This window comes from Tamandua tetradactyla, chromosome 10 (genome assembly GCF_023851605.1).
Source record: "Tamandua tetradactyla isolate mTamTet1 chromosome 10, mTamTet1.pri, whole genome shotgun sequence".
Lineage (NCBI taxonomy): Eukaryota > Metazoa > Chordata > Mammalia > Pilosa > Myrmecophagidae > Tamandua > Tamandua tetradactyla.
Genome location: NC_135336.1, coordinates 101960174 through 101983653, shown reverse-complemented (window position 1 = coordinate 101983653; position 23480 = coordinate 101960174). Strand labels below are relative to the sequence as shown.

General features: G+C 44.3%; 1 protein-coding gene across 4 annotated transcripts in view; it reads left to right on the top strand.

Moving 5' to 3' along the window:
- LOC143648716 (beta-1,3-galactosyltransferase 5-like) overlaps positions 1 to 22779 on the top strand; it is a 61402-nt gene extending 38623 nt beyond the window's left edge. For 2 of the 4 annotated variants that reach the window (XM_077119040.1, XM_077119042.1), the window contains exons 2-6: positions 11722 to 11940; positions 17536 to 17732; positions 19570 to 19690; positions 20241 to 20479; positions 21575 to 22779. In XM_077119040.1, coding sequence (XP_076975155.1) covers positions 21575 to 22510 — 936 coding nt within the window. In that variant the 5' untranslated portion in view covers positions 11722 to 11940; positions 17536 to 17732; positions 19570 to 19690; positions 20241 to 20479 and the 3' untranslated portion in view covers positions 22511 to 22779. The remainder of the gene's footprint in view (positions 1 to 11721; positions 11941 to 17535; positions 17733 to 19569; positions 19691 to 20240; positions 20480 to 21574) is intronic. The other 2 variants (XM_077119041.1, XM_077119043.1) reach the window with 2 other exon arrangements.
- Positions 22780 to 23480: the final 701 nt, after the last annotated feature.

Here is a 23480-nt window from a genome sequence, read left to right as displayed (position 1 = left end):
GCCATTCTCCCTTAACTTTTTAAAACAACTACAGTAGAACATTTTGTATGCCACGGAACTGATCAGTGGTTTCTGAAGTTTCCATCTGTGGACAGGTCCGTCATAAGTCACACAAGTCAAACAAATACTAGACGGTTGGCAAGGAGGAGACCCACGGACGAGACCCTCAAGGTTCAGAGGCTTCCTTGTTTGAATAATAGTGCAGTTGTCTACCTCAGTGGTTTCCTAAGAGATCGAAAGTGTTTTCCTCATAATTCAAAGGTGCTGTTTGTCTTTTTGTCCGTTTTGACATTGGCATTCATTGTGGAAAGGCAATGGTGGGTAAAACCGCTGATGTCCTAACGTCAATCGAGGCAGTGGCCTGGAATTCTGCTAGGAGTTACCGCGTTCTTTATTGACGCACATTCGCAGTTAAGTGACAATAGTAAAAATGCCAGTTTTGCTTAAAATCCCCGATAAAAGCAGTAAAAATTGCTAATTTCCTTAAGTTTTGACCTTTAAGTAAACTTTAAAAAAATGTTCCGTGGAATGAAAGGGAAGTGCTGCCCACTGAAGAATGTGGGCTGTGGCATGATAGTTTGAGTTGCAGGTGAACTAGCTGGATTTTTGTGTTTTTTTCCCACAACATACCATTTTTATTTGAAAGAACGACCAGCAGACAAATTATGGTTATTCAGATGTGGGTATTTGGCAGATATTTTCTCAAACATGAGTGCAGTGAACCCCTCATTCCCAGAAAACAGCTCAATGTTTTTAAAATGAGTTTTTCATAGAATTATTGTTTATGTTAATATATTATATAATATTAACATAAATTAACATATAATATATTATATATGTTAATATATATTGTATATTAATATTATTGTTTCATTTAAATGAATAAGTGGATTAGTGCTTGTAACATTTATGTTTTTCTTTTATTTTTTTAAAATTTATTTTGAAATATTTTCACACTTTCAGGACAGTTACAAAAGTAATACAAACCCCATACAGAGTACACCAACCTACCCTTATCCCCCAGGTACCCAGATCCACCAATTTTAATATTTTGCCACCCTTTGTCATTTATCTATTTCCCTTTCTGTCTTCCTTTCTTTTTTTCTCTCTCTCTCTTTCCTTCCTTCCTTCCCTCCTTCTTTCCCTCCTTCCCTCCCTCCTTCCCTCCCTCCTTTCTTCCTTCCCTCTTTCCCCTCTCTTTCATCTATCTATTATCTATTTTCTGAATGTTTGAGAGGTTTCACACATCACACTACTTGAACACATACTACTTTCTTATGAACAGGATATTCACTTATATAGCCACCTTAAGTACAGTTATCAAGTTCAAGAAATTTAACATTGATATAAATCTTAACTGTATATCGTAATTTAAAAAGTGTCTCAATAATGTCCTTTTGAGCGTTTTCTACTCCTTGCTCAGATCCCATCCAGGATCATGTATTGCGTTTAATTTTCATTATCTCTTTACTCTCTCTTTTTAAAAGTGTGGAATCTTCCCAGTCTTCGTCTGGAATGTTCCAGGTTTGATCCTCCTCATTGATGGCTTCTAATGCCTTAATCATTTTTTTTGCCTAGGTCAGTGCTTCCTGATTGCATGTTTTTTAACCTGAATATTTTGATACTTTAATGTGCCGTCCTGGAATTTTAGACTCTGAGACAACTGTTTCTTAAGCTTGTATTTAGCTGGTGTCATAGCAGAACTTTACTTGATTTCCAGGAGCTAACAAAAGAAAATAATAATAAAAGAAGGAACAAATGAAAGCCCCTTTCCCAGACTCTGTGGATTGATCTGTGTGAGTTCTCTCTTCAGAGTTTATCCATAGACTGAGTTTAGAGGATAGTCCCAAGCATCAGTAAGGGGACCTCCCTGGCTCTAGAAATTCCCACGTTTACACAGATACAAATGTTTCCTCTTCCTTAAGAAATAATTTCTTCATGGTCCCAGGTATGATGCTGTATGTCCTACAGCCAGGAATTCCTTGCCCCAGTCAGCCACTTGACATCTCTCCCGCAGCATTCTTCAGGAAAGCTCTATGAGCTGCTTTCTTCATGCATGGTGAGCTCTGGGACAGGAGGTCCTTTAGGCCACCTCCAGACAGATTTGGCCAGATATACATGCTCCCAGTATGTATACAAGGGTTACTCTGCTCCCTCTGAACCCAGGACCAGTCATCTCCATTGGGTACATGGGTTGGATCTGCATCAAGTCAATTAGGTTGAGGGAAAGGCCAGCCAAGGCACTATGAGATCCTGCCACTATAAATGGCCTTTTTCATGATTTGGTGCTTGCCCTTTTACTATACTTCTTTAGCTATTTTCTGGAGCTTTGAAAAAGATGTTTCTGCCAGTTCTTGCTGGCTATTCAAAACTTCTTGGAGGGGACAGAGCCCTGAAGTTTCTCTTTCCACCATCTTGATCAGGGTAGAGTTCTGTGTTTTGCTTTAATATGGTGAACATCAATAGATACAACCCACTTAAAGTTCTTTGCAGTCCTTACTAATTTTTCAGAGTGTTTAGAGATTTGAGACCAAAGTTTGAGAACTGCTGGATTTACCATGTAAGAAAATGGGATGGGTGCAGAAAATATTGGAAATTAGAACTCTTCATGATAGGCCATTTTATATAATTTTGATTTTTGAATCCAGTAAATATACCATCTGTTTTAGTTTGTCAATGCTGCCAGAATGCAATATGCCAGAGATGGAATGGTTTTTAAAAAGGGAATTTATTAAGTTGCGAGTTTACAGTTCTAAGGCCATGAAAATGTCCAAATTGAGGCACCAACATGAAGTTTCCTTTGCTCAAAAAAAGCTGATGGCATCCAGAACACCTCTGTCAACTCTCCTCATTTCATAAGGCTTCCCCGGGAGCGTTTTCCTTCTGCATTTCCAAAGGTCTCTGGTTTTGTGGACTTTAAAACTTTTTCCAAAATGGTCCCCTCTTAAAGGACTCTAGTAAGCAACCCCACCTTGAACAGGTAGAGACACGTTTCCATGGAAACCACCTAATCAATAAGTCCCACCCAGCAATACTTAATCAGGGTTAAAGAACATGGCTTTTCTGGGATACATAACAGGTTCAAACCAACACATCATCTATTTAAAACATAAGGTTAAATAATACACAAATATTAAGGCTATTCTGTTTTATTTCTTTTCTCTCTTCCCTTGGTCTCAGGTGCTAGTGACATTTTCTAGCAATTTTTCAGAGTTCATGTCCTGCTTTTAAGTCCCAGACTGTGACGAATGATTCATCTGACTTGGAAGCCCAGCTTTATTCATAGGTGACAAATATTATTAGTCACAGTGGGTATGCTGGATTGGAGCTTAACTCTTCCTGAGGATCTCTGCTTCCTTTAGGAAGAGAAATGGCCTGTTCCATTGCTCATACATTAAATGTATGCTGTTCCTAGAGGGTTTTAAGAAAGACTTGGACACATGCAAAGAAAAGCAAAAGAATGTTTAGTTTGTTGAACAACTTTATGGGTCAAATAAAGCTGGGATTAGCAGGAATGGAGTAGGTATTATTAGTTAGAAGGATGTCTTTAGTACAGGTGAAAGGAAGCCAGATGCTGAGAAAACAGTCTTCACATGGTGTTGAAAGGTTCAGGTCCATAATGTTTGACAGGAAGAATCCAGAGACATTTGAGTTAATAGTTCTAGAAGAAGAATAGACTCAGAATGATTTTTCAGCTTATCTTTCTGCTTATTCACGTACCAGTGTCTTAGTTTCCTAGAGCTGCCAGAACAAAGCACCCAGACCACATGGCTGAGATTTATTACCTCACAGTTCTGGAGGCCAGAAGTCTGACATCAAGCTTTTGGCAGGGTCGGGCTACATCTGAAAACCCTAGGGAGGAATTTTCCTTGCCTCTTCTAGCATCTGGGGTTGGCGGGCCATCTTGTCATTCCTTGGCTTGTAGCTGCATCCCTCCAGTCTCTGCCTCCCCCATCTTCACGTGGCTTTCTCCTTGGTGTCTGTCTGTGTCTTTGTCCAGATTTCCTCTTCCAAATTTCCTACACCCTAATATGGTTTGGCCTTATCTTAGCTAATCACATCTTAAAAGATCCTGTTTCCAAATTAGGCTTTGTTCGTGGGACTAGGGGTCATTCAACCCATAATGACCTGTTGACTAAGTCCTGCCATGTCCTCTTCATAATATTTCTTCTTTCCTAGTCATCTCATTCCCACTTTCACCTCACACCCCAGTTATTACTGTTGATTCCTAACCAGCTCCCACCTTTTGAGGTGTGACCACGCCAGTCCATTTCACACATGCTACCCAAGTTTGTTGCTGAGAGCACCTGTTCCATCAGCTCCCCATCTTTTGCCCCTTCACATTGTTCATGGAATGAGGTCCATGGCTGATCTTCTCCTACTAGTCTGACTCACTAATCTTTCTTTTTTTAAATTCATCAAAGCTTTCAAGGCTATAAATGGTTTATTGCATTTTCATTGTCATCACATCATTTTGGGCTTTAGAAAGAATATGTGAAGTTCTAGTTTTCAGTTATTCCTGCTGTTCTATTTTTTTTTTTTTTTTACATGGGCAGGCACTGGGAATTGAACCCGGGACTCTGGCATGGCAGGCGAGAACTCTACCACTGAGCCACCGTGGCTCGCCCTGACTCATTAATCTTATGCTACCTTCCTGTAGCAGACAGAGACCTCAGGAAACAGCTGGTACCCTAAAAAGGGGGTAACCGAAGACAGATAAAATCAAGGAAGAATGTTGAAACACAGGAGGAGTAGCAGTGACTGGAAGCTGTTACCATGCCATGGCCCTAAGAGGTGAGAGAGGAAATGGAACTGAGAGCCCAGGAAGAGCTGCAGCTATTCAAGGGTGGACTGTTAACCAAGGTTCTTAGTACAGAAATGTAGTCAGGAGAAGTCAGTGGGGAGAGCCTGGGGAATAAATATCCCAACCCCTTCCCTTACTCTCTGACTCCCTGTTGTTGCTTCCAAGTGGTTAAACCCAAAGGACACTGGGCTACAAGCAGCCCTGGACAGTACATTTCATAAGGGATAGGCACCTCTGTTTAGAGCCAGATTGGCCCATTTGCTTGAGGGTTTGTGGTCACACCATACCTTTGCCAACTTGCTTTTTTTAGCCAGTCGTCTTTTCTAATTCCTCCTCAGTTATAGAATCACAGAATGCTAGAACCAGAAAGGATCTCAGGAGTTATCTGTCCCATCTAATCCCTTCACGTATAGATGGGGAGAATGGGACTCTGTCCAGTGTGACTTTACTGGAGGTCACACACCAGCCGAGGAGATCTAACCTGGCCCTGGGCTTCCTCATTTACTGCATTTTCTACATTGTTAGATGTGGCAGAGAAAAGGGCAGCTTCTGCATGCTGAGTCCAGCCTGCTGGGAGCTATTCAAGGGCAGGCTCAGAATTCCTTTCTATGGATCGGCATCTCCAGTGTCTGGAAAGCTTACAATATGCTCAGAAAAGTTTGACTGAATGAATCTGTTTCATGTAATTTTTATAGCCTTTCTAGCCTGTACCACTTACATTTTTTTTTAAATATTGTTTTTAGAGAAGTTTTAGGTCTACAGAAAGTACTGAGAGTTCTTATATCCCCCCTCCTCCCCACCAATTTCCCCTATTAGTTACATGTTGTATTAGTGTGCTGCCTTGTTATAACTGATAGGCTAATACTGAAACAGTATTAGTAATTAGAGTCTGTAGTTTACTTTAGGGTTCATTCTTTGTTCATACGGTTCTGTGGGTTTGGATAAATGCATATGTCATGTATCCATCATTATGGAATCATATAGAACAGTTTCATTGCCCTAAAAATGCCCCTGGCTCCACCTGTTCACCCCTCCCTTCCACTCCACCCCCCCAATCTGTGACAACCACTGACCTTTGTAGTGTCCATATAGTTTTGCCTTCCCCACCCCACACACAGTTTTAGCTTGATCCTATGTGGCCTTTATCACTCATTTTACTGTAATTATCCTCCCAGTAGCCTCTGTTGTTCCTAGAGGGAGACTTCCCTCCAGGGCAAGGGAAATGAGTTTTGCATTTGATCCTCTGGAACATTTGCTAATAGGCCTGGGCACACGGGTGATCAGTAAATCCTTTTTGAATTAAATTTAAGAAGTGATGACATCGGACGCTGTGAGTTCTACACCAGGACAGCACCGTCTGCTTCCTCTTTTCTTTCTAGGCTGTCCCTGCAATTCCAGCTCCGCAGACTAGGACGGGGCTCTTGACCTGCCTTCCATGCTTCAGACTGTGAAGGAGGAGAGGGGAAAAGCCCACCCCACCCAGTAGCCCCGTGGGGTAGGGTGGGATGTGGGGGCGCGTGGGGCTTCATTGTCCATGAGAAGAAAGAGTTTGGTCCTTGCCTCTCCAAAGGGCAGAGCCCAGCCACCTGCACGCTCACAGCCCGACAAGTCCCAGACAACTGTCAGGTACCATCTAGGCAAGCCTTTGCTGGAGTGATTGTGTAAAATGCAATTATCTTGCCACTCAACAGAAAATTCTCTGGTGCTTCCTATCATATGGAGGAAATAAGCACACCTGGTGCTTAACCTTAGTCTGGCCCCTTCTGCTTTCCCAGGCTCCTCGATTGCTGTCCCGACCCGTGGTGTAGCCTCACCTGGTGATCCCCACCCTCCACCCCCACCCTACCCCACCCACCCCACCCCCCATCGTAGCCTTGCTCTGCTGCCCTCATCCTGGGCACACTTTGCCACCACTTGTCTGTGTGGCCACCAGTGAGCAATCAGAGGACCTTTCAAAAGAGAAAGGATTATTCACTGTTAGGGACTAGAGGTTTTCTGTGGCCATTTTCTGGAACAAGTGGGGTGCATGGGTGCCTTTTTTGCAGTTCAGCTGTCAGCATGGGGAGGGGCAGCAAAGGGGAAAGTCAGCCTGGGGGAGGGTCAGCCTGAGGGGGTGGTCAGCATGGGGGAGGATCAGCATGGGGGAGGGGCACTTCTCCGTTTTCTGTCTGCTGACAGGAGAGAGTGGTATGACCAGGAGAGGGGGCATGCTGGAGAGGAGTGGGGCTGCATGTCGGCCCAAGCTGATTTAGCCATGGAGGACTCTTGCTTTTGGTAGTTAATGAGGCTGCCCGTAGGTGCGGGGGCTGGGTGAGTCTCTCACAAACTGCTTCACCTCCAGCTTATAAGGAGAGCAGTCCTGCAGAAAATTCTTCTGCACATACAGACATCCATTAAACAAACAAAGCGGGTCATGCCCCTTGTAAACTCCTGTAAACTTCAAGTTACCACCTGACTCCACCTGGCGAGAAGGGTTCCCCGAGGGCAACTGGACAATGTTCCGGAAATATGATTCTGGGACCCTCGTGAGCAGCTTGAGACACCCAGCGACCAGCATTCTGCAGTCCAGGAGCTGGCCACAGAACCTCCCTCCCTAGCTGTCCTGAGCTACAGGTCTTAAGGCCACTCTGTTTACCCAAGGGAGGAAAAAGTCACTGTAATATTTTAGATAACTGGTTTTGATTTCACCGATGAAAGCCCATTTCCAACACACATTTATGCTAAGTGACAAGCCATGACTTCAGCACCCAGAGCTTCTTGGAGCAGACGATGCAATCGTGAGCAAAGCCTCTGGGGCTGATCAAGATGGCTGAAGCTCTTTTCACAGCTGACCTTGGAGGGTGGTCTTTCTGATGTTATTCCCATTTTACAGATAAGGAAACTGAAGTACTGAGAAGTTAAATAACTTGCCCCAGATCTCGCTGTTCGTAAAAGGCAGAGCCAGGGTTCCAACACAGGGAGTCTTGTTTTCTAGCCCGTTTTCCCGTTCCCCCGCCATGCTAAGTATAGAAATCACTGAAGGGCACTCTAGAATGAGCAGAGGGTCAGCAGCCACAGCGCTCCCATTGTGGTCAGCTGGTCACCCGAGAGAGGTGTGATACCCTCCGTTCTGCCCCGCCCCATCCCTGGGGGTTGTTTTCTTCCTTATGCTAGCTGACTTGGAGTTGTTGCGGGAACTACGTGACTCTCAGCCCATGAAAACTCAGACTAACCGCGTTGTAAGGTAGTCAGTATTTGCCCATGCCCTAGTTTCCCAGGGCCATTACAAAGTCCCATGAACAGGGGGGCTTAAAACAACAGAAATTTTATTGCCCCACTACTCTGGATGCAGTACATCCAAAGTTAAGGTATCATCAGGGCCATTCTCCCTCTGAAACCTGTGCAGAAAATCCTTCCTTGCTTCTTCTGGTTTCTGGAGTTTGCTGGCATTCTTTGGCTTGTAGATGCATCTGCCTCCATCTTCACGTGCTTTTCCCCTGTGTCTGTCTGGGGCTCCTCTTCCCTTCTCATAAGGACCCCAGTCATATTGGATTAAGGGCCCACCCTACTCCAACATGAACTCACTGTAACAACTGATTCCATTTGCTGTAATCTTATTTTCAAATAAGGTCTCGTTCACAGGTACTGGGGGTAAAACTTCAACATATCTTTGTGGGGAACACCATTCAATACACTCTTCAGAATTCTCGAATACATTTTTAAGTTATATGGTGTTTTGAAGCTGTATATATCCCAGAAAACATGTTCTTCAATCAAATCCTTTTCTGTGGATGTGAATCCATTATAAGAGGACCTTTTGATGAGGCTGCCTCAGTTAAAGTGTGGCCCACCTCAATCAGGATGGGTCTTAATTCTATTACTAGAGTCCCTTATAAGTGGAATGCAATTCAGAGAGAGAAAGAGAGAGAGAGGGAGAGAGAGAGAGAGAGAGAGAGAGAGAGAGAGAGAGAGAGAGAGAGAGAGAGAGAGAGAGAGAGAGAGAGGGAGGGAGGGAGGGAGGGAGAGAGAATCATGGGAAGCAAGAGAGTCTGGACATCAACAGAACTCAGAAGAGAAGGGAGAGACCAGGAGATGCCACCATGTGCCTTGCCAAATAACAGAGGAGCCCAGGATCGTTGGCAGCCAGCCCTAGAATGTCAGTGTTTGGGGAAAAAAGTGTCACCATGATGACACTTTGATTTGGACTTTCTCCCAGCCTCAAACTGTGAGCGAATAAATTCCCATTGCTTAACCTGACCACATTTCATGGTATTTGCTTGAGTAGACTAGGAAACTAAAACGAATAATTAAATGATTACCTGCCAAGCCCAGACTGCACTTCAAAATGATAAGGTCTCATGGAAATAAATTCCTTGATGAAAAAGTGGACTCTATTAGGAAGGATGAAATGTGTTCCATTGAAAAAAAATATTTTTAATCTAATGATTGGAGAAGGATTTGGCTTTGTTGAGGGAGATGGTAGAAGCGTCTGAGAAGACTCTGCATTCTCCTGTCTTTCTGATGTACGCTTCTAGCTGGTGTTAAGTGTTTGTGTGCGCATATGAATTTTCCTTCTTAGTTTCTAATTACTTATCTTACAGTAAAATTATAATCTGTTGTGGAAATGACCAATATGGAGCTGACAACTTCATTGCCATGTCAAGTGTGAAGTTCAGAATGACATTAAAAAAAAAACAAAGGAAGGGACAGCTTTTCATACCTTACAGAATCATTATTTTACCTTCATAATGAAGCCATATATTCCAAAGAGAAGGAATTCCTTGGGTCAAGTTCTAACACTGACGACCCTCTAACCACACGCCATGAATATTATCTCGTTTGGTTCCTACTCAACCTTCAGATTGGGCAGGGTGGTCTCTGTTTATACTGAGCGCCTGAGTTGGAGGAGAAAAAGTGTTTTGCTATGATCGTCCAGGGGTTAGTGGGGGGCCCAGCCCCGAAACCTGGTCGCCTCAGAACTGGCATGTCACCCATCGCGTCATGCTCACCGTCCGTCCTTCTTTTCATCCTTCAGCTGCCATTTTGGCCCCATCTGTGGGCATCTTGACCACAAGGCCCAGGGGGATGGAAGCACCAATCATGGCCCAGTGGGCATGGGATTCCCTAAATCATGATGGGTACAGGCTGTGTCCTGAGTTCTGCTGAAGGCCTGTGTCTGCCCCGCTCTGGGAGTCATCTCTGCTCCTGGCCATACCTCTTTGAGCCAGTCGAGCCCACCTTTGACTGAGAATTTTACTGTATACAGAAGTGGGGAAGATGTTAGAATCTATTCTGCCCCAAATGGTGCTTTCCAGACTGTCCGGGTGACTCTGTTTGGGAGCGGTGGGTAGCAAGCACACACAAGTGCAGTTGCCTTCTTCAGTTACATGATTGAACCAATGACGAAGACGGTTTTCTCAGCTGATGTTTTTGCTTTTCCTTTTCTCTCCTCTGGGAGGTAATGTTCTCAGTTCTCCCACAAAGTCAACAAGACATTCTCTGCCTTTGGAGGGAGGCAGAAATCTTTCCTATCTTGGTGGATTTAACCCACAGTGATGTCTCTGTTTCAAGCCTTATCAAAGTTTCCCTCTCTCCCTGTTCACGTCTGTGGGAAGGCCATTGACCTGGCTGTGAGGCTGGCATCCAACAGTGGGCTCATGGGTGGGCCTCCTGCCCAGGCCTCTGCTGGCCACAGTAAAGTGGTGGAATCCGACCTTTGACTTCCCTTGACCTGCTGCTGAACCAGCTGTTCCAGCCAAGTTCCCACAGGTGTGATGTCCTTTGAGAAAGTCTCCTATGCCACAGGACAGGCAGTTGATCAAAAGGTTATGGGAATGACTCTTTGTAAGCCCAACTGGACTGACCTCGGACATGATATTTTGTTAGTATTTTTTATTTTCTTAAGTAAAGGTCCCCAGAGGAAAAAAAGTTCTCAATGACATCTTAGTTTGGTAGCTGAATCTCCCTTTGCACCCCATTGCAGGTGGTGGCCATATGGACGCATTTGTCCTTGCTCCTTAAACTGCTGGAATGACGTGCTTATGAAAATGTTTCTTTTATTGATTCTGCATGTTTATATATTTTTCGTATGCTGTATGGTGGGGGTTACATTTCATTCTTTTTTCATGTGAGTATTCCGTTATTGCAGCACCATTTATTGAATTTTTTTTAAGGGTGAAGTGCACGAGCCAGCAATCAAAACGAGTCTCTCACGTAGCAGGCAAGCATTCTACCACTGAACTACCTATGCACCACCCCGCCGCATGGTTTCTTTTTGGTTTGTTTTTGGATGCATGTTCCGGGAGTTGAACCTAGGTCTCCTGCGTGGAAGGTGGGCATTCTAACCACTACCAGCGTGTTTTTTTATAATTCCATTTTCAGGAGAGAGAAAAGAGAATCCGTAGTATGACAAACTCTCCCACTGACAGGGGAAAGCTAGGAGGTGCTTTTTGCCCCCATGCTTTTTTTTTTAACCAGTTTTTATTGTCAAGAGTAACATATATACAGAAAAGTGATACATTTCAAAGTACAGTTTAGTAAGTAGCTATAAAGCAAATTTCAAAATATGGTGTGGGTTACAAGTTCCACAATTTCAGATATTTCCTTCTAGCCGTTCTAATTCACTAGAGATAAACAAGAAATACCCATATAGTGATTCAGTAGTCACAGTCATTTGTTAAATCCTGTCTTCTCTGTTACAACTCCTCCCTCTCATTTGATCCTTCTCCCAATCTTCAGGGATATTAGGGTAATGACTGTCTAACTTTTTTATATTGAAAAAGGGTGTGACATTTTGGGGTAGGGGGATGCAGCTGGTTGATGTCCCTGAGAAACTGGTGCCTCTGGGTTTCAGTGATTATCTGGAATAGGAACAATCTGGAGGTTTTGAGTTTTTGAAAAATAAACTTAGTGAAGCCCCTGTGATTTTTTTTTTTTAGGTGCAGAGTCCGGGAAGGAAACCCAGCTCCTCCGCATTCTCCTGCAGAACCACCCATGCACACGTCCCTGCGCTTTTGACAGATGCTAATACTGCCTCGCTAAGCACACTTTGCCTCTCTGTGTGAACAACAAGACAGAAACTGTTGATATTGCTTCCTCTTCCCTTGGCAGAAGACAGGTTCAGTTTCTTCTGAGGATTAAGAGCAGACTTGTGAAATGTATGTATGTACATAAGGCAATGAACAATTTTGCAAAACAAATTCATCCCAAGGAGATACTTATGAGCCAAGCATCTGTTTTCAAGTATGAAAACATATTCAAGTCACAAAGAAGTATAGTTAGGCTTTCGGAGATGTGGGTATTTCTACTACTTCTCATTTATTCGCTCAACAATCTTCCTTGAGCTTCTGTGTGCCAAATATAGTACAGCAGGGCATGCTACAACGGTGAGAAATTCAGAAAATGGTCTTTGCTATCTTTCTGGAGTTATGGACTAGTCGGAAAGGGGGTAGTGCTCCAGGGTTTGCCCAAAGAATTAATAAAACACAGTGGCATTAACTAAAGTAATAAAATACAAAACCATGGGTGCCACAAGCAGTAAGGAAAGGGAGAGCTTTGCTGAGGCATTGGCAGATGCTTTCAGCCTCTGCTCCTGTTGGGGGTTCCTCACTTTGCTTCTCCAGGGCTGGCTTTCATCTCTTGGCTTCCCTCAGCTCTCTCCAGGTTCTGGCTTAACACCTCATGGTGACGTCTGCTGGGCTCCAAGCATCTCCTAACATGTGTGTCTCTGTTCTCTAAGTGTCAGCATCTGTGTTAACTCTGCTCTAAAGTTTCTGTTGGCTCTGAGGCTTCTGTCATTTTTGCCTCTGAAGCCACTTTTCTTTCAGTCTGTCCCTTTTCCATCCCTTCTATCCAGACTGGCAGTGGTTCCATTTATACAGATCCTACAACACTCTTGTTAGTTTTCTATACAGTCTGCTGGGATTGTGCCCATCAGATAAAAGGACTTTCCACAGATCCTTTCTGGATAACTCCATCTCCAATCTTTGCTTTCTCAGAAATGGCCAACTGGTTCCATGTTTGGTTAAATCCTCACTTTGGGCACTATTCTCTGGGGTCTCCCTTTCTGGAAGCCCAGAATTTTTCAGAACATCAATTTCTGGTTTCTTTGTCCCCAAGAGTTCAGTTCTCAGAGTATCTTTTTACCATCTCATAGCACTATAAGCTGTAAGGGAAAGCCAGGCTGCACTTCCCATATTTAATTTGGAAATCTCTTCTGCTGAGTATTCCAGCTCATGCTTTTTAAGATTTGCTTTCCATCTAAAACCAGTGGTCAATTTTCCTCAATTCATTGTCACTTTAAAACAAGGATCGCCTTCCTTCCAGTTTGCAATAATACATGCATGATTTCTGTCTGAGGCCTTCTCAGAAGTATCTTTAGAGTCCACACATCTACCAACAGTCTCTTCAAAGCATTCTAGGCCTTCTCTATCAAGCTTCCTGAACTCTTCCAGAATTTTCCTCTTATCCATTTAAAAAGCTGTTCCAACATGTTTGGTATTTGCAAACCGCAGTACCCTGCTTCTCTAGTGCCCAGATCTATTTTAGTCTGCAAAAGCTGCTGGAATGCAATATACCAGAAATGGAATGGCTTTTAAAGAGGGGAATTTATTAAGTTGCAAGTTTACAGTTCTCAGGCTGTGAAATAGTGCAGATTAAGGCAAGGCTGTAAAAATGTTCAAACTAAGGCATCTAGGGTAAGATACCTTTGTTCAAGAAGGCCAGTGATGTTTGGGGTATCTCACTTAGCTGGAAAGACACATGGTGATGTCTGCAAGCTTTCTTTCCCAGCTTCTTCAGCAACTTCCCTGGGGGTGTTTCCTTTATGCATCTCCAAACGTCCCTTTGTGGGCTCTGTTGGTTCTGTTGGCTCTAAAACTTTTTCCAAAATGGTTCCCTTTTAAAAGACTTTAGTAAGCAACCTCACATTGAATGGGTAGAGACGCATCTCCATGGAAACCATCTAATTAAAAGTTACTACCCACAATTGGGTGAGTCACTTCTCCATGGGAACAATAAAAAAGATCCCACCCAGCAATATTGAATGAGGATTAAAGAACTTGACTTTTTTGGGGTACAGGACAGATTCAAACCAGCACAGTCAGTAAGGGTACCTAAAATAATTAAACACAGGAAAAATACTAGACCTGACAAATAAAAGCCAAAGGATGAAATGACTCAAATGAGGATTGCTTATACAGTAATAGCATTGAATGTTAATGGATTAAATGCCCCCAATCAAGATAGACAGATTGACAGAATGAATCATATATATATATATATATACATAAAAAGATGGCCCAGGACTATGAGAGAGATTTCCTAATGTAACTGCCCTCAGCCCAGGGCAAATAGAAGTTGAATGGGGCTTTTGTTCACAGTTCTTGGTTCAGCTGTCCAGAGATGACGTGAAAGGCAGAGAGAGGAACCATCCCTGACCGGCATGGGGCACTGTCAATTCCCTTCTCCCCAGAGGGGAGGCCACTAGTGCCCTCCAAATGCCTCTGTTTAAGAGTTAGACTCCTCTAGACTCTGGCTCTGTATGGTCCACAACAGGCCAGCTGTTGCCCCCGAGTCAAGGTCAGGGAGAGTGAATGGACACAGGCACAGGATGCCTCCTGTTGGTCCCCATTGAGCTGCCACAGGGAGCTGGGATATACTAGAAAAAAAATTTTTTTAAAGGGAGAGGCTGAAATAGGGTTGATGATATATTTTTCTAGGTAAGAAAATTTAAAAAAATTGTCAGTCACTATCACCATCCTTGCATAAAATTAAAAAAATATATATATATTTTAATAAACCCTCCAAAATATGGTGGAAATGTGTGACCCACAAGTGCCTCCACTGCACTCCACCCAGCCCTGACTGCCAGAGGGGGAGCACAGATCATAAAACACCAAATAGACCTTCCTAGAATGATGGAAAGGTGGGGTGATGTCACCCGGCGCCCTGTACAACCACGGCGACGGCTTCCGCAGCAACGCTGTCATCAGCGGCTTTGGCGCTTGCCCCTCGCTCTGGGGCCCCGCGTGCTTGTCTGCCACTGGGGCCGGCACACCATGGCTTTCTGCAGCAGGACTGGTGACCTGGGGTCTGAGAACTTGGGTGGGAAAAAATTACATCTGAATTTTCACTGACCTCAAATTGAAACTCAGCATTTCCTTGCGTTGTGGTCATCGACACTGACCCTGCATTGGGGCGTCTGCAGCTTTGTCCCGTCTTCTCGCGCCAGGTCATAGGAGCTGAGTGTACCTCCCTGCCTTGTGAAGTCCATCACGCCTTCAGAGCTGAGTGGCTGTTGCCTGTTTTTATCAAATGCAATAATGTGTATTTTATTACTGTATTTATTACAGTAATAAAGATGTGTATTTATTACTCCAGCACACATTTCAGAAATAGTCCTGGAAGTAACCGGTATTCTGACTGTTGTCATTGATAAATTTGCCTGGATTTGAACTTTATATGAACGTAACACTATATGTCTGGCTTTTTTCTCTCACTATAACATGTGTGAGATGAGTTCATGTCGTTGTGCATGTCAGTAGTCTGTCCTTTTTGTTGCTGGGTAGCATTCCATTTATCCGTTCTGTTGCTTTTGGACATTTCCTGCTTATAGTTGCAGCAGCTGATGACTTATTGGCTCTCAGCTCTAAATTCACTTTTGACTACTTTGTGAAAGTGGATCAGGGTCCTTTAAATATTTTCCTTCTGCCAGCTGGCCCTGAAGCTTTGTCAGTAGAGGCCATTGGAGAGATACTGCAGAAGGAAAGGTGTTTTCCTTCAGGGTTCAGAGGTGCTTGCTTGGCAGGATCTTGGGGCTTCTCCTAGTATAGCCCCTTGATGGTTTTATAGCAGCGTGCACTGATTAGACACCTCCTGGACAGCTTTTCCTGACACACTAAAGAGCAGATTTCTGACATGTTCCACAGGGCAGGTATCTAGCAAGTTTTGCCTGTGTGGCTGGCATGAGAGTGACTTCTTTGCTATTAAGTAAACCATAGCCATGTCTTTTCCAGTGATGTCTGATTTCAACCCTGGAGTTGGGGGCTCTTCCTTGGGTGGTTAATCTCAGCCCTAGCTATAGCAGCTACTTTGAATTTCTGCTATTTCTATATTCTTTATACTTCTTTCTAGTTCTTACTATGAATCCATCATTACTTGAATCCCTGGTTATAGTTTACAAAAATTCTTTATATTAAACTTCCCTGGTCAAATAACTGATTTCTCTCTCTGAATTGGACTGAGTTTAATCCAACAATGTTTGGCTATGAGGTGCAATGCAGCTGTGAACCTTCTTGGCCATGGACATAAGCAGCCACTTCTGTTGGGTATGTGCCCAGGAGTGGATAACTGTGTCATGGGGTATATATTTTAGCTTTAGTAGATACTGCCAAAGTAGAGGCAACTGTCCAGAGCATTCCAGTTTACGCACTCACTGGTGATGTAAGGGGCTTTAATTGTTTCACATCTTTGTCAGCACTTGACTTTACCACCATTTTAATTTTAGTCACTCTAGTGGATGATAGTGGTATTCCATTGAGATTTTATTTGAATTTCCCTAATGACTAATGAAGTTGAGTACCTCTCTTGTGATTTTGGCCATTTGGATATCTTCTTTGGTGAAATATATGTTCAAAACTCATTTCTAAAAATGAAGTGAAGTTTGGTCTTTTTCTTATTGATTTGTAGATGTTCTTGATATAGTCTGGATAACAGTCCTTTGTCTGACCTACTTATGGCTACCGTATTCTCTTAATTTGTGGTCTGCCTTTGTACACTCCTGAGGGTGTCTTTTGAAGTTCTTTTGAGCAGTCTCTTCTATGGTGTGCTCTATGTGCCCTTTTAAAAAATAATTGCCTAGCAGAAGGTCAGAAAGTTTTTCTTCTAGAAACTTTATTGTTGTATTTTTCACGTTCATATATGCAATCCATATGGATTTAGTGGGTGTGGTGTGAGGTAGGGGTCAGACACTCCCACCCCCGCTCCATATGTATACCATATTGCCTCAGCACCATGCATTGAAAATATCAGTTTTTCCCCACAAAATTGTTGGGATGCATTTATCCTTTATAAAGGACCATTTAATTAGGGGTCTATTACTAGGCTGTCTATTCTGCTCCACTGTTCTATTTTTCTATCCTTATGACAGTTTTCTGTGGATCCTTGCCTACTACTCTAGGGACACCTCCCTGAGCTCTCTGTGTCTTGTGGGTCTCCTCTCAACGTGTCCAGGGCATCTCTCACCCTTTGTGTTCTTCACTTGGTTTCTTCCTCAGCTCTCTGTATTGTCTCTGAACTCTCTCTATGTTTTCTGTCTTTTATTCTCTTCATTGAGGTCTCCAGTAAAAGGATACGACCCACCTTGAACTAGGTGGGTCATATCTCCATGGAAACAACATAATAAAAGATACCAGCCAACAATAAGTCTGCACCCACAAGAATGGATTAGAAGAACATGATTTTTCTGTGGTACATAAGAGTTTCAAGTCATCAGAGATTTAAAATGCACATCAGCTTATGCAGAATCCTCTAGTCAAGAAAACTGTCAGAATATCAAAAGATTGGGTAGAAATCCTCAGCTTTTGTACAAAACATCTATTTTTCCAGACCACCATCTAACTTGGAGGAATCATCTGGTTTCACCTTAATTGCCCATCATGGTTACTCTGTACCTCAAGCCCCTCAGCCTCCTTTTGCTCCACTGAGAGTATGGGGTATATTCTTGAGGGTCTAACTCCTGCTGTTTTCTTCAGGTGGTGTCCTACACCTCTTCCTGCTCTGGCATGCTTCCAGAGGAATCTCTTTACCACCTGAACAACATATACTACTGTCAAAGCATCATTGACAGGCTGCTCAGAAGATGCAGGTCTCTTTCCAGGAGCTTCACTGCTCCTTGGCTTCAGACACTGACACTTAGCCCTTCACTGATGGCAAAGGAGCAGAACACCAGGTAGGAGCTGAGAGCCTTAGCCCGGTGTGGGTGTGGACCATTAAAGAGAAGTTCATTTGTGGTTGCATCTCCTTGATGCCTTGGAAGGGCACCTGGGACTGCTCAGTGCCTTCTCATTCGTGTCTACATTGTGGCCTCCCTGGGCAGGGGACTTTCTCCTCCACTTAATCAGAATATTCATGGGATAGAACCTTTGCATCTGTGTTTTTGATAAGCTTCACAGGTGATTCTAATAACCACTGACATTTGAAACCCTCGAGTTGTTCAGGCAGCCCCCTTGGCCTGGAATTCCCACCCCCTCTGGTTCCAGTGGTAGATCACACATGCCCTTCAAGGGCCAGCTTGAGAACCGTGTCCCTCCCATGGCCTAACCAGCTGACATGAGACACTGGTCAGTTCTCACTCCAGAGTGGACCCACTCTAAATCCAGATCTTTCCCTTCAGATCCAGGAGGTCCTCCTCTCCAGTCCCCTGAAGCTTAACTTTCCAGATGGTCCCTTGGGCTTTCTAGCCCTGGGGGATGTAGACTTCTGATTCCTTTGTCTCTGAACACTGTCTCTTGGCAACAGGGGGGCTGTCCACCCTGGCCTGGATTGAGCCCCAGGACCTGCCATGTGCCTAGAGAGGTAGTTAGGACAGGTCTGCTGGGTCTCCCTCAGCCAGTCCAAGGCCCCTGGCTTTGTGTCCTGTTTCTTGTTCTACTTGAATTCAACCTGTTCCCAGCACCTAACCTAGGCACAGCCCTTGGAGGTGTTAAGAGGGACAGAGTCATATACTTTGTCCACCATGCACCCCCAGTCCAGAAGATGCACAGCACATGCATGGAGCTGAAGCTAGAAGAAGGTGATGTTAGCAGAGAGCAACTGGTGGAGAAGGAGGAAGGGAGGGGCCCATACCTGGGGCTTGTATTTGTTTATGATTCATGCTCAGCATTTATCAACTCCAGTTATAGGGCTCCATACCTGTGTCTGTATTGCTCATAGGTCAAACACCAAAGCTTTGAATGAGTAAACTGCTCAATAAGCTTCTGTTCCATAACAGCTGGCTCCAGCTGTGTTGGGAAGTGGGGCTTTCCAAAGCAGAGAGAGTGTCTCTTTATCACCTTACCCTGGGTGAGGTGTTGGAGCTTTGTGCTAAGTGTTCCTGTCTCCTGGTCGGCTTCTGGAAGGCGAGGGCTGGGCAGGCATACCCCTCCTCTCCCACAGGCATCCTGTCCCAGCACACAACTCCTGAATGTGCCAGATGCCCTCCGCAGGTTGGATCCCTGGTCTTCTTAGCACATGTTCTAGACTCAGTCGAAGACAATGCATTGGAAATGGGGATCCTGAGCTGTAATTTCTGGAGGGTTTGATTCTTGTTAACTTCAAATGGGAAAGCATTCCAGTTGCGCATGACAACAGATTGCCCCAGGGAACTTTGCCTGTCACTGCGGTGCTCACTGTGCGTCCCAGGACACATATTGGTGTCCGGCGAGAGACCAGTGCAGTGGCCACTGCAGGCATCCATCCCCGGGGATTTAGAGCTGTGGGAAGGATCCTGGGAAAAGGCACGTGGAAGAGAACAAGGACGTTAAGGTTCAGTGTTGAAGCAACACATTGAAGGACAAAATTACCTAGCTTGGAAAGCAAGCAGAGAAATATCTTTCCCTTGCATTTAGCTTTCATGTTTCTCTCTAAAATGTATTGTGGGGAAAAAATGCACCCCTTCCCCTGCCAAAATAAATTGCAAACCCTAACCAGGCAAAAACAAATAGTCTCATAAAGAAAAGAAGAAATAGGATTTTCATCATCCCCCGGAGCACCGTTCTGATGAGCTCTTGCCGTCCATTTGCCTCCAGCTGCGATTTCTCTGAAGTGCACGGGAACTCTGACTGGTCAGGAGCCCCACTGCAGAGCTGAGAAGAACATGAGCTTGCCCGAGAGCACCTTCAGGAAAGCACCAGGATTATTTCATTTCTGGTGAATATATTTATTTGGAAGTCAGTTTTAAGTTAATGAAATTTTGAGTTACTCTTTTGCCATCAAAAAACCCTGCTCTTCTTTCATTCCTCCCCGCCAATTTCTTTCCTTGCCAGCACCTTTCTCCTTGCACCTACAATGACTTTTTAAAGACCCTTATGCTCAGTCAAGAATTGATGAATTTTTTCCCTATGCTAAACCTTTAAGTGATGGCTACCCACTGTTTTCTGTAGAGAAGATCATTATCAGGATGGGAAATTGGTCTGTCCAGCACGTGTCCTCAGAAGCTGAGGTGCCATCCAATCCCAGGCTGCAGAAGGAGTTTCAGATATTTGTGTGTTTTACCATTGCTGACAGGTGAACCCTGCAGTGGATGGACTTTGCTTGCCTCCACTGTCCCCATTTTATAGATGAGAAAAGTGAGCTCAAATGCCCACTCAAGGTCACATAGGTAGGTAGCTGATGGACACTAGAACCCAGCAAGTGGTAAGACCCACCAGAGAGAGCTGAGTAATTTGAATGATGTTGTTCTTTTGGTTTTTCCTTCTAGTGATTCCTGAGTAAACAGAATCATCATTTTTGGCAAATGAAGGAAGTCCAGGACCTGGTGGTGCCAAGCATGGTACACTGACTAAACAGAATCATCATTTTTGGCAAATGAAGGAAGTCCAGGACCTGGTGGTGCCAAGCATGGTACACTGACAGCTCTTCAAAACAAATTTCCTCTTTGTAGAAACCCCATGGCTTAGCGTTCAAACCAGAGGTTCGTCTTACTCAGCAAAAAGCAAGGTATTTGCTTTAATGTTAGAGGGTTAACATGGACAACCCTGATTCACTGAGAACAACTGGGCAAAGGGTGAAAGAATCAGAGAAGAGATTTTTAAAATAGCCTGAGAAACTAAGTAATGACAGCCAGTAGCACACATGGAATTCCATGGTCGTGATGTAAACCAGGAAATGTGTCTGGTTTCATTCTGGGAGCAATATAATGATGAAGATGTGGAAGTGGTTCACACCTTTCGATTTAGGATGATTAGTAACCTTGCAGGTCCTCTACCTGAACTCCATCTTGAAGCCATAGAACATTAAGATTAGAAGTACATGGAAGGACCCTGTGAGAGATCTGGCCCCTTATCTTAACTTACAGATAAAGAATCTGAGGCCCCCGTAGTTTTAGGGCTGACTTGTGGCAGAGCTAGATCAGTGCTGACTCCCTGAGTTCTTTACCTTAGACACTGGAGCAAAAGATGCTAGAAATCTGCTGTCTTGGTTTCCTGGGGTGGCTGTAACAAAGTACCACAGACTGGGTGGCTTAACACATCAATAACTTAGCTCTCACAGTTCTTGAGATGAGAAGTCTGAAATCATGGTATCACCAGGATTGATACCTTCTGGAGGTTTGGAAGAGAATCTGTTTCCCGCCTCTCCTGGTTTCTGGTGTTTGCCAACAATCCTTGGTGTCCTTTAGCTCATAGATGTTCCTTGACTCCAGTCTCTGCCTTGATCTTCACAAGGCCGTCTCCCTTGTGTGTGTCCATATTTTTGTTTTCTCTACTTGTAAGGACACTAGTCATTGGATTTAGCAGCACCCTAGTGCAGTAGGAGCTCATCTTAACTAATTACGTCTCAAAGACCCTATGCCAAATAAGGTCATTTTTAGAGCTTCTGGGGGGCATGAATTTGAGGGGACACTCTTCAGTCCAGGGACTACCTTTTGCTTAATTCTTTAACCAGAGAATTCCACATTGGTATGCCAGGAGTTTCCAGAGTTTCTGAAACAGGATTCATGAAACATGGGTTCTCCTCCCATCTCAGTTCCCACAAAGTAAAGCTAAATGTGCCCTCATGCTTTTGGATCTAATTCTTTGGTTTTGTTTCTTTCAGATGGCTCAATCGAGGATGAGATGGATGTATATTTTTCTTCTGGTTCTTGGGGCGCTCTGCTTATATTTTAGCATGTACACGCTGACTCCTTTGAAAGAAGTACCATTTATTTTCAAGAAAGAAATTGGAAACTTCCTTCAGATTCCGGAAATAGACTGCAAGCACAACCCCCCCTTCCTTGTCCTGCTGGTGACTTCATCCCACAAGCAGGTGGTTGCTCGAATGGCGATCCGGATGACTTGGGGAAGGGAAAGGGTGGTGAAAGGCAGACGGATAAAGACGTTCTTTCTCCTGGGAGCCACGCCCACTGAGGAGGAAATGAGGGTGGTGGCCCAGGAAGGCCAGCAACACCGCGACATCATCCAGAAGGACTTCGTGGACGCGTATGTCAATCTGACCCTGAAGACCATGATGGGCATTGAGTGGGTCCACCACTTTTGTCCTGAGGCATCCTTTGTGATGAAGACAGATTCAGACATGTTCATAAACATCTACTATCTCACTGAATTGCTTCTCAAGAAAAACAGAACGACGCGGTTTTTCACTGGCTTCTTAAAAATGAATGAATTTCCCATTAGGAAAAAGGTCAATAAGTGGTTTGTCAGCAAATATGAGTATCCATGGGACAAGTACCCGCCATTTTGCTCTGGCACTGGCTATGTTTTTTCTAGCGATGTGGCCAGTCAGGTGTATAATATTTCCGGGAGTGTCCCGTTTATTAAGTTAGAAGATGTCTTTGTGGGGCTTTGCCTTGAAAAGTTGAATATCAAACTAGAAGAGCTTCACTCAGAGCAGACATTTTTCCCAGAAGGATTGCAATTTTCCCCTTGTCGCTTTAAGAAGATTGTGGCCTGCCATTTTATCAAGCCTCCAGCGCTGTTGACCTATTGGCAGGCTCTGGAGAGCACCCTGGAAGAAGAGTGCCCAGCGGTTTGAGGGGTACCTTACGGCCCACCCAGCTGAACTTCAAACAACCTGCAGTGGCAGTTTTTGAAGGATCTTTGGGTGACATTGCTGAGAATCGTACAAAGAAGTTGGGGAGCCAGGAGGGGGGAAGGGAAAGGAGAGTGAGGACGAGATCCCTTGTGTTCCAAATTCAAACTAGAATCCAAGCTTTAGAAACAACCACTGACTACTCCCTTCTTGCTGCCCCGTGTAATAAGAGCTATCATCCTGAGCCCCTGCACCACTGTCCTAAGTGTTTCACATCCCTAATTCCTCATTTCAGTGGTCAGAATCCATATGAAGTGGGGGACTTTTTGATCCACATGTTACCGAAGAAGAAAGATCTGCTTCAAGAGGTACTGTTGTCCTCAGGCTCATGCTGAACAAATGTGAGAGCAGGAGTGAAAATCAAGCATTCTCAGAATCCATGGGGCAATACCAGGTTCCCTCCACTGCTCTGTGCTGCTTCTCTTGGAAGTTAATAATAATGGCAAAGACTCAGAGTGAAGGTCCATCAACACCGTTCCGTCTCTTTCCAAGATTCCCTCCTTCTTAACTCCCAATCTTTGGGCCTTTGAGAGCCCAGCCTGGGATGAACAAATGTGCCCCCAGCACCCTTCATTCACCAGATGGATCTGGCAAGGCACACAATGTGTCCCAAAGTCCGTCCAGAAGATCCCACTGCAGTGCCTGCAGCTCACCCCCTGGGAAATGCCCCTCCCAGAAAGCATTATGGTCCCTGGTCAGTTGTGCAGAATGCATCATTGCTCCATTTACTTCCCCAGGGAGAGAACATCCTCTGGGACCAACAGTGCTCCACTCTGTTGCTCCAGAAGCCCTTTGTCTTCAATCGATGGGGACCTGCTACAGCTCTTGGCACCCTCTAGGTCTCTAGGTTCAAACTGAAGAGCTGTTGAGTACAAGACACATTCTGCACAGGGTTCTCATAGCTTCCCTGGCA